General features: G+C 42.6%; 1 protein-coding gene across 1 annotated transcript; it reads left to right on the top strand.

Annotated features, from left to right (window-relative positions):
* Positions 1-596: 596 nt before the first annotated feature.
* LOC119813694 (olfactory receptor 1D2-like) lies at positions 597-1,535 on the top strand. The gene has a single exon (XM_038329101.1). The coding sequence runs from the start codon at positions 597-599 to the stop codon at positions 1,533-1,535; it is 939 nt and encodes a 312-aa protein (XP_038185029.1).
* Positions 1,536-12,076: the final 10,541 nt, after the last annotated feature.

Genomic DNA, 12,076 nt, shown 5'->3' with positions numbered 1-12,076 from the left:
GAGGTTGTATTTGCTTGGGGGAAATTATGGTATGATTTTCCATCTCTGTACACTTTGATGCACTGTGGGGGTGAGGATCATTATACAGTTGGACCTGAAGCTCATGACTAAAGCTCCAACCTAGCACACACAGACACTGGATTCAATCCGGGTCTGAGATTATTTTTAGGAATGGGGCAAACAAAGTCTTGTTGTTTTGTTAAAGCTGCCTTTAGCCTCCTAAGCTCAGATTATGATCCTCAGCCTCTTGAGTAGCCAAGATTATGGGCAAGTGTCATCACACCTAGCTCTAAGATCCTTTTTTAAATATTTATTTGTTTGTTTGTTTGTTTGTTTGGTATACAGAATTCTGTTTGTATGCTTGCCTGCACCCCAGAAGAGGACATATGATCTCACTCTAGATGTTTGTGAGCCACCATGTGGTTGCTGGGAATTGAACTCAGAGCCTCTGGAAGAAGAGTCAACATTCTTGACCTCTGAGCCATCTCTCCAGCCCAAGATACTTTCAATACTAAGAGAGCAGTTGGTTTTGTTTATGCTCATTCTCCATCTAATTAAGAGCAATTCTTGGTGCTCACATTACAGAAAATTGGAAAATGGATGGAGGAAACCAGAGTGGGGACTCTGAGTTCCTACTCCTGGGACTCTCAGAGGTTCCCGAGCATCAGCGCATCCTGTTGGGGATTTTCCTGTCCATGTACCTGGTCACAGTGGTGGGGAATGTGCTCATCATCCTGGCCATTGGCTCTGACTCGCACCTGCACACTCCCATGTATTTCTTCCTGGCCAACCTCTCCTTCACTGACCTCTTCTTTGTCACCAACACAATCCCCAAGATGCTGGTGAACCTTCAGTCCCAGAACAAAGCCATCTCCTACACAGGATGCCTGACTCAGCTCTACTTCCTGGTGTCTCTGGTAGCCTTGGACAACCTCATCCTCGCTGTAATGGCATATGATCGGTACGTGGCCATCTGCCGTCCCCTCCATTATACTACTGCCATGAGCCCTAAACTCTGTATCTTGCTCCTCCTCTTGTGCTGGGCCCTATCTATCCTCTATGGCCTCATCCACACCATCCTTATGACCAAAGTAACCTTCTGTGGGTCTCGGAAAATCCACTACATCTTCTGTGAAATGTACGTCCTGCTCAGGCTTGCATGCTCTGACACCCGCATCAATCACATGATGCTGGTCATTACAGGCTGCTTCATCTTCCTTGCTCCTTTAGGATTCATAATCATATCCTATTTCTGGATTGTCAGAGCTATCCTCAGAATTCCCTCAGCTTCTAGCAAGTACAAAGCCTTTTCCACCTGTGCATCCCATCTGGCTGTGGTGGCCCTCTTCTATGGGACACTTGGTATGGTTTATCTGCAGCCCCTACACACCTACTCCATGAAAGACTCAGTAGCCACAGTGATGTATGCAGTGGTGACCCCCATGATGAACCCTTTCATCTACAGCCTGAGGAACAAGGACATGCATGGAGCTCTGGGAAGACTTCTAAGGAAGCCGATTCAGAGGTTAACATGAGGGTTGTTTTAGGAAAGGGGGAATGAAGTGGACTGCGTATATCCTTCAACATGTTCAAAGCATCATCCTATGGGTTATGCAGGGGCATTTGGACACATCTCTGGCTCTGAATGAACCTATGTGGTGATGGAAAGATATGTAAGTACCTCACTGCATCCCTTGCATCTCACCAGCTTTGGTGATACATAATATCACGCTAATGCCAATATTAAAATACTGCAGAGTTGAATTTTACAATGTACCTGACCATAGGAGCACATTCTCAGCCTTATCCAGATATACCCAGTTATGACATAGAGACATCTCTCATGTTTTCTCAAATACATCAAATGAACAAGTAGCAATTAGTGACTGATTAAAAGGCTGGTCACTGGGCTATGGTGATTTGGAAGAAATCCTTTAGAGATGAATGAACAGAGCCAGCAGGGTTTGAGACTTTAGAAAGCAAGGTTCAGGTGATGTGGTAGTTACTCTGCTATTCACCAACACATTCTACTGAGACTGGCTGAGTGTCTTTTAATACCTTCAAATTGGGTAGCAAGCATGAATGTGGAGTTTATAGCCAATTGTGATCAGTGGGTAAAGTTACATGTAAATGAATTTAACTCATCCATTGAAATGCAATGTTTGCCATGCTGATTTAAAGATGAGTATCTGTCTGTTTAAAATAAAAATTCTAGGGCTGGAGAAATGACTCAGCAGTTAAGAGCACCTGCTGTTCTTACAGAGTAGTAGGTTAGATTTCCACATGACCAGTTACGACCCCAGTTCCAGGAAATCCAACAGCCCCTTCTGGCCTTTGTGGGAACCAGGCACAGATATACATGCAGGGAAGACATTCATCCATACACATAAAACTAAAATAAATCAACTTCTAAAAATAAATAAATAAATGAAAGGGAAAAAGATACTACAGCTGAGGATGGACTTCTAGGTAGAACATTTGCCAAGTATATATGAGGCTATGGTTCTTAGAGAAAGAGATGGAAAGAAGGAGAGAGAGACAGAGAGAGAGAGAAAACTAAAGCAAATACACAACAAAGCTTGAAAGTAAAGGGTCACAAATGGGAACACCTTTGGAAAAGACACAATATCTGAAGTACAATATTACTGTGTAACACCAGATAAGAGACTTCAAAACAGAAAAGAGAAGGCTGATGTCAGCAAGACCACAGAATACAAGTTTCCATTTCTCTGACCTACATTATCAACCAGCCATCGATGAAAATGTCACCAGTGCTGTGGATCCAAGCAGAGCTGGCAGCAGCCTGCTAAAGCTTAAGAAGCCACGAGCAAGGTGGGTATGGAAAACTGGGAGGAAAATTCTCTCTTTACATCTCCACCTAAGCCAAAACAATATAGAAAGAGATCCCCCTGAACTATAAGCTCTCCCACAAGGCAAAAATAAACAAACCATTTTTTCTGCAGCCTCGGTCTTCCAAGAGGAACATTCAATCAAGCCTCACCCAGCCTTTGGCCACCGCCCTAGCAGTGCACAGGTACAAGGCCTGCTGACTGGCTCACTCAGAATCTCTCGCTGGACTGGGTGATGAAGGAATTTTCCCGTCCATGTATGTTGCTACAGCCACATCTGATGGGAACAACAAAAGTTGTAAAGCCAGCACAGCTGCTTGGCAAAGATCCAGCAAAGCCGAGCCACATGATGGACACCATGCCTCTTTCGGTTTTGATCCCCATGTGTTGCATGCTTAGGGGCTCTTAATATTTGTACAATTTAGGGATATGGGATTTGATGGAAATTTTTTACGAATCATTTGTGCCTTCTCCCAGGAGTACTGCTCCTAAGCTTCCCCAGGAAAGTCCGCAGCATAATACCCCTCCCACTTTTAGGGAGATATCCTTACCTACTTGAAGACAGTCCTTACACCTTGGAGGTTGTGACACACATAAAGTTTCAGAAGTCTCTTTATGAGGCTCTGAGATATTCTTAAAGCACAAAGCACATGCCCTGTACTTACTCAGGAAGAAGATAGTCAAAGCAAAGTGAACTTAGATTTGCTGGTCTAGAGGAGTTGGCCACAGGTCAGATTACAACCTCTTCCACTATACGCTCAAGCGATCATGCAGCATGTACAGCGGCAAAGTCAGATTAGCTGAAGCTACCTCTGCCCTACACGGGGACTTATGCTGATGGACAAAGAATGGTGTGGAAATGTGGTAAGAGAATGAGGGGTCAGGACCTCCTTTTCTTAGAAAAGTTAGCACATGCAGAGAACAGACTGTCATGTGACTCTAGGTTCTTAAAACTTGGGTGATGGGATTGATGAGTAAAAATGATTATAAAGGATAACTCTGATTATCAATGATGACTAAACTTATGACCCCAGATATGCAGGAGAAAAGTTAAACATATGTCTGAAAACGAAAACGATATGATCTGTGGTTTGGAACAACATGAATCTATCCCAGATTACTTAATTCTGTATAAATAAAAAAGCATCCTGGCTGTTAGTCAGTCAGACTGTAATATTGTTGCCACCACCGTGACCTAGCTCACTTCTTCCTTCACCTATCCCTTGCCTCCTCTGTGGAATCTGTCAATCACTGGGGCACAGACAGAGACAAATGACTCCTTTTTTTATATTGCATTCACCAGTGTGAGGTCATGGAAATCTCAAAGAACCAAGGACACATGGCAACAGACAGAATGAAATGACATTCCAGTGACCATCTTTGTGCTTGTTTAGCCATTAAATGTCCCCCCAGAGGATCACATTAAAGACTTGCCCCCAGTTCATCATCAGTTTTCAACCTCAGGGAGGTAGCTGGGTCATGAGGACTCTGCCCACATGAACAGATTCACCCATTCATGGATGCATCATTAGTGGATAGTGAGGAAAGACCCTGTCGCAAAAATCAGGCTCCCCTGCTTTGAAACCACTCTGAACTGAGCAGTTTTCTTTCTCCTCCTCTTCTACCTAAGCAGCTGGGCCAGGTGACCAGAGCTGAAACTGGGGCAGACCAGCAGCAACGTTGCTTAGAAATCCGGATGTCATTTAGCTTGGGCTATACACACATATCTCTCTGAGCACCTCACAACCTGTTAGCAGTGCAGGAGCCCACCTGCTTTAACCTGCACCTGCACCTGCTGTAAAGGACAGAACAAGTCACTCTCCTTAACAATGGTCATTCAAATGCTTCCTAGAACACCATCCAAGAACAAAGAGGTATGAGCTACTCAGGCATAAACTGGTTTTGGGTGCATGCACAATAAGGCAAAGTGTGTCCTCAAAGGGAACTTTTAAGGAAAATCCTCTATTTCCCATCTTATGACTATACATGACAGATTAAGATCAGATGTGTTACAGGAAGGAATATGCACAATGGGCCAAGACTGACATAATCTAAGTACGGCAATCACAGGAACAAGGAAGGGTATTTGGGAGCATCTGGAAGAAGAAACGAGAGGAAGAAGTGGTGTGATTATGGAATTATCTCAAAAATAAAAGAAATGAATTTTTAAAACACCCTGTCTCTTAGCAACCAAATTCTTCCTTCTCTTAAACTCTATAAAAGCAATAACTTGAGGCCCTTGATACCCTCACTCAGGTGGCCTGCTGTCACTCTTGAGGGTGAGTCTATCCTGTTCTATCACTTTGTTTCGAATAAGCCAGTATGCGTGAGCTCTTTAAATAAGGAGCCAAGAACCTGAAACACTTGGCCCAGACCACAACTTTGGGTAACAACCCTCTGAAACCATGAGCCAATATAAATATGTTCTTCCTGTAAGTTTCTATCTCAGATATTCTGCCACAGTGGCACAAAGCTGACTAACATCGTACCCCTGGGGAGGTGGGAGAACAGTCGTCATCTTCGAGAGGTTCAGTGACCTACACAAGGACACAGATAAACAACTCAGCAAAACCAAGAAGCAGATACAGAAATAAAATGTGAAGTTCTCCCAACAGAAGCTACAAAAAAGAACAGTAATATTGGAGTTGAGTCACACAAAAACTGAAATGAAATAAACCAATAAAGAGCTTCAAGAGCAGACCTGATCAGGCACAAGGAAGAATGGACTGTGTGAAAGTAGGTCATTTAGAATTACCCTGTTAGAGGAGCAAAATATAAAAGAATGAAAGGGTGTGAAGAATACCTATGGGACTTCGGGCATCATTCAACTGAGCCAATACTTAGATTATGGACTTTCTATAAGAAGAGAAGGAACAGAGAATGTTGGGAGCATAGCACAAAGGTCTTTGAACTCACAGTTCTCCAAATAAATCAGGAATGTTAAGCACATAGAATTGTCTTTCCAAGGGGAAAGATGAAAAATCTGTTCTTCCAGCCAAAAAGCTGAGAGTTGGAAGTTATTAATAGCCTGGTGATGTGCTTTATCTCTTGGGCCAGGCATTATCAAACTCTTACAACCAAGACTGGGCATGGCTAGTAATCTAAATGACCTAATAGCCTGAGCCTCTCCCAAGCTTCTACAACCAGGACCAGAGCTGGATATCAATCCAAATGACTTCTCTGCTACCTGTATGACTAAGATAAAACCAGACAGACCCTTTAGGCCCTTAAGCTAGTACAGACAGCCTATCTCTAGAACACACCTCTGCTCTACCTGCCTATCAGAATTCCACCAATCAATGTTAAAACTCTGTGTCTTTGAAATCTTAGTGTAACAATAGCATAGAAGGGGAAAGAAATTTGAAACATTTTCCATTTTCACATATTTTTAAATCACTTTCTTATACCTTTACAGCTTCACTTATACATCTTAAATCTTTTTTGAGACACTCAGAACTTATTCAGCTTATTTCCATATCCTCAGGCCTTTATATACTTTAGAACATTTTTAGACCCTTGAAACTTGCATGGACTTTAATAAACCTTTTCTTGAATCAAATCATTTACCAGAGATATGAGTAGTTATTAGTGAGACCAGTCATTGCAAGGCACCTTCCTTTAGTGAAAAGTTACATCTGAAACCTGTTTGTCCTTTAATATGAAGCCTGTTAGCAAGGCAACCCTGTCTGCCTTTCCTTAACAAGAGACCTAGTAGCTTTAGTGTAGAAGGGAGCTGCAGGCAGGCCTGCTTTTCATCCCGCCCAGCTTCCAGCCACCGGCTAGCTTATGCCCCGAAATAACAACACACAAACTGTATTCATTTAAACACTGCCTGGCCCATTAGTTTCAGCCTCTTACTCACATCTTGATTAACCCATATCTAATACTTCGTGGAGCTTTACCGGGAAGATTCTAGCATATGTCCATCTTGGGCCGGAGTTTCATGGCATCTGTCTCAGAGAGAAGAGGCATGGCATCTTCCCAGGGAGGAGAGGCATGACAATTGCCTGAAGCGTCTACCTCACTTCCTTCTTCCTGTTCTGTCTACTCCACCCACCTAAGGGCTGGCCTATTAAATGGGCCAAGGCAGTTTCTTTATTAACAAATAAAATCAACACAAACAGAAGACTCTCCCACACTTTAGTCTCTGGCAGAAGAAGCTGGTTGTCTGGTGCTGCCAAGCTAACAAAGCCACAGTTAGTCTAGTCGTCAATGGCATCAGAGATGTTAGAAGGACAAATTACAGCAGGGAGTATAATCCAAATGACCTATGTATCAATTAAAATGGCAGACACTAGTCCATTACCTAGACGGACATCCCAGACTCCTGAGTTCTTCATGGTGTTGGAGAGCAGAGGTACCAGGACAGCATCAGTCTTTGGCTTCTAGGCCCAGAAGATGAGAGGCTTCCCTGTGGAGGAGGAATATGGGGGGACTAACATCGCTTTGTCGGGTGAAGTGGAGCAATCAACTCTCCAGTGCCCTGGTTTTTCACAGCTTGGTCCTGGTGGCAGGTGAGGCATTGGGGCAGTCTTGTCCAGTGGCCATCATTACCACAATCCAGGTGGGGTCATTGTTGTGCCCCATTATCTTCTTGGAAACCTTAGAGGTCACTGCTAGGATCTGGGAGTCTCTGTCACAGTAAGTTTAAACATCTTAAATGCCATGTTCAGCAGACCTCTAATGAATTTGAAAACCATTAGCTGTTAATTATACATTACCTAAAGAATCCTTGCTTGGCCGGGCAGTGGTGGCACACACCTTTAATCCCAGTACTCACAGCCTGGTCTACAACAGCTAGTTCCAGAACAGGCTCCAAAGCTACAGAGAAACCCTGTCTTGAAAATCTAAAAAAAAAAAAATCCTTGCTTGGAGGATAAAGCTTTTTCCTGTAATTAATTACATTAGTACAAAACATGACTACAAGTATAGTTCTGAACATATTAAAGTTTAATCATCTTCAACAGTATATAATAAAAAATACAAAATTTTAATTGAAGTTCTTTTCATGAATTAAGTCCATAGGGAGATTGACAAGTTTATTTTCTTGGGCCTTACATAGCATACCATTATAGAATATAATAATTCCTTGTATGACTCAGTCTACCAAAATAACTACAGCTTAAAGATTTTAGTAAAAACAAGGAAGTTAGACAAACATCCTTAAATCAGGCTCTGTCAGCCTGAATAGAACTTAGGTAAGAAGAGACCCTTTGCCAGACTGCTTAGGTCACTGTCTTGCTGCATCATAAGCAAGAATACCTCAGCCTCTAGTGTTTGGTGCTCATAGCTGTGGCCCTAATTTTCAGTCTTTTATTTATCTATTTATCAAGATTATATATTAATAAAGACATTACAATAAAATATTTTATAAATATAGAATATCCCATAGCCTTATAAACTTAAATATTTTAAAGCTGTCCCTAAAATTACTTAGCTATTTTTATTTAAATTTTCTGTAAAACTCCAAAATTTTTCTTTTAAAGGAGCTTAAAATCTCTCCAAATAAAGTACCCTTTTATCTATTTCAAGAGTGAAGCCACAGGGAACAACCATAATTTGCAGAAGACAAAGCTGATTCCCCAACGATACAAGGTCTCTAAAACCAACACCACCTGGGTGACTTTTACTATAAAGTCTGTCTGCCAGCATGGTACATTCTTGTCTGTATGCATGGAGGTGCACCTTGAATACCTCATTAAACAAGCATTGTTTTTAAATCCTGCTTTTCAAGAACCTTGTTTTCAAGACAGGGCAGGAACTACCACACAGAAATCCATCCCAATTCAAAAGCATCTTTGGAGATCTGTTGTCTCCTTCATCAGTCGGTACCACATCATTGCCCTTAATCAAGATGGTGGTGAAGTCATAGGACATCTTTCTTTTGCAACCTTCACAAAGATGACTGCCAGCCACATGATTGCCTAAGGCAGCAGGCATGCATGTGTTGCTTACATCCCAAAATAGAACCATGCCACATGGTTCCTTTGCACAGACTTTCAACTATCAACCCCATGTTATGAGTTTTAAGATAATGTTTTGTTAAAAGTATTACAGATTTTTAACCAATAGCCAGTGGATTTGCAAATCCCATGATATAGAAAGTTCATAATAGTTTTTGGCAATTAGATGAGACCAACAATCCCTTTAGGTGCTCTGCTTTTTCTTTTCTCCCTGTCACAGTTTTTCTCCCTGGGCATAGAGACTTTAAAAGAATGTCTATGTCTGGAAAAAAAAAAAAAAAGGCAAGCTATAACTCAATTCCAGAGCCAGCCTTTCAATAAAGTAGAACAGCATAAAACAACGTTAATATTCTTTAATATCCTTCTTACCCAACTGATATTTGAATCCCTATTACGTCAGCTCCAGCTCCAGAGAGCCCAGAGATAAATTCTGAGTCCTAGGCCATCACTGGCTGCAACAGTAACAACTGAGCTGTAACAAAGAAACACAGAACACAGTAAACTCACACATTCAAGGGAGACCCGTCAGAAGCAAGCATACAGTGGTCACATTCATACATTCAAACAGACAAAACTTTTCATACCTCCCTCAGTTCCAAAGGAGAGAGGGTAATGGAACCTTCTGATATGGCCGCAGCTTGTGAAAGTAGATGCTGGGCAATTTCCTGAGCCTCACAGTAAGCGGCTACAGACCCTGGCAGTGGAATTGGATCTCCAGCTGTGCAGTGGCGCTTGGAGGGGGAAGGGGGAGGGTCAGCCAAGGGGGGGGGGGGACTCCTGCTGGCTTCTGTATGAGGCCCTGGGTTTTTCTTCAAAGCTACACCCCAGCCCCAAGTATTGCATTCTGCACCCGACACATCCTGCTGTTGAACCCCGTTCTTCAAAAGCTCCACTGTTTCCAGAGTGACATCTCCAAGAGCAGCAAATCGGTCCTGCCATTCATCTATCCAGTCACCCTAAGTCAGAATGCATAACAACAGGTACGTCCCACAAGACAAGACACAGAATCAAAGCCACAACAGAAAACACAAAACCAAATGACAACAGAAAATGCGGGATAACATTTAACAGTTGGAGTCCTCTGCTTTAGAGGTCCACCAGTCTAGCCAAGAGAAACTCTTTTAACAAAATAGGAGGTCACTTTTTTAAATAGCTCCCTTATAAGCCCAGACTCTAGGAACCCATCAGAGGCTGGGCCTCTCTGAGTTTCTTCAGCTCCCAAATCCTTGCTGGGCCTGTCCAAATTCTCAGATTGGCCGCTGGTGTTGTGAAATGCCCTATGGTTTCTCAGTTCTGTTGTGTAGCCTAGGTGTTGAAAGCCTGCTGACAAACACCCATGCGCCAGGGCTCTCTGAAATGCTTGAATACAGTGTCACTAGAGTGCTCTCAAGGAAAATCAAAAGAAGGAAAAAACTAGAGACTGGCCAAAAAAAAAAAAAAAAACTCTTACTATATCTCTTACTATATATTTCCTTTTTTGAGCATGGAGCCGGGTGAAGAGCCTAGCTCCAGAATGTGTACTGGAAGGGTCTTTCTTATCTTGCTGAGGACTGCAAATAATAATTCTGAGATTCACAAGAGAAAACCCAGCTCCACAATTTGTATCCAGTTGAAGCAAGCTTTAATTAAATGCTGATAGGGATAGACTTTGGTTAGGACCAGTCTCTGGAATTCCCAGCAAGCAGCGATGAGACACATGCTGTAGGGACCTTTTAAGGACAAAACCATCAGGCATCCTATTTCCCCTGTGGCGTTGTTGTTTTCCAAGAACTACAACTCCCAGCATTCCAGGAAGTTACTGGGTCCTTTGACAGGTGGGGCTTACAGGTTGATTTTTGGTCTTACAGAGTGCTAGGGGAATAACCCACCTACACAGCCAAACATGTGGCTCCCAGAAACTGTGCAAAGTTTGATGTGTCTTACAGTCCCTAGCTAATCAGCTTTACGCCCAGTCTCAAATCCCACTCCAAAGAAAGAGTGACCTAGGAAGCTTCGCTTTATTGTAGACCCCACAAGTGATCCAACTGGAAAATGGAGCCCAGCAAGCAGCACCACGCTGACCTCAGGATGGAACTTCACTACAGCAAGTGAGAGAATCCACAGCAAGCTATGCCCGCTGCATCATTATCGCACGATACCACATAAAGTTGTATAGTCAAAATAATAATGAAGTCAGTTTCAGAGAGCCGAGGACCTCTGCACTAGCTTCCCAGAGGAAGTGTCGAAAAACGCAGGGCCTTCCTGACCGACAGCCTAGCGCAAAAGCAGCCAATGAAAAGCCGGGAGCCCGCTAATTCTCCCCCTCCCTTTCCCCTCCCCCTCACTACACAAACATACACCACCACCACCACCCTGCTGGTGATCGTCCTCTCGTCCTACAGTCTGCGCGCGCCATCCAGCGGCAGCATTCGGAATTGCTTGCGGTTTAGACAAAATCCGCGGCTGGAAATTTTAATAGTTTCCCTCAGTTCCAGAAGGTCATCTCTGCTCAAGGAGAAGACAAATAGCCCCGGGTCTCCTACCTTCCCTAAATTAAGTCATTCTTCCCCCACGACGGCAAGCTAGTGCCGGCTCCCAGCTTCCTGCTTTCCCACTTGCAAAAGCATTTGATGCAAGGATGTAAAATGAAATCCTAGATTAATTCTAGAATGACGTTGAAAGAATAATATACAACCACGATGGCCTATCAGCCCCTAGACGACCAAAATCATTTGATAAAGCATCACTGATTACTGATTAAAAGAAAAAAAAACACCTCTGTAAACAAGGAATTCAAACAGTGAAAATTCAAAAAAGAAATCGCAGATCACATACTCTGAAACACAGCACACTCCTATTCAAATTCTCTGGCTCTAGATAGTTTTATTTATTGCAGAATCTGAGCAAGCTGTAAGATCTTAAAGGGGTGGATCATTTAATCTTGGGGACCAGGTGGGAAAAACAAAACAGCATTGTCTCGGGCACTTGAAAATTCAGTAACGTCAAAACTAGAGAATTAAGTACATTACTCAGAAGGAAGATAAATTTGTATGTGGGATGTGTTGAATAAAAAAGGAAGATCAAAGAAAGGGTTGCCTGTGTGCACTGGAGTCAAATGAGAGTCAATAAAAGAATCATTGCTAATACAGAACAAGACCAATGGATGCAGGAAATATTAGGGCAGTCAATCATGTTTGGAAAACTGGCTGAACATCTAAAAATACATGATTCTCTATTTCTCTAATCCTATATCACCAAATTCCAAATAAAATGAAGATTTAATTT

This window comes from Arvicola amphibius, chromosome 4 (assembly GCF_903992535.2).
Source record: "Arvicola amphibius chromosome 4, mArvAmp1.2, whole genome shotgun sequence".
Lineage (NCBI taxonomy): Eukaryota > Metazoa > Chordata > Mammalia > Rodentia > Cricetidae > Arvicola > Arvicola amphibius.
The sequence above is the reverse complement of the archived record's forward strand: the minus strand, read 5'-3'. Positions and strand labels throughout refer to the sequence as shown.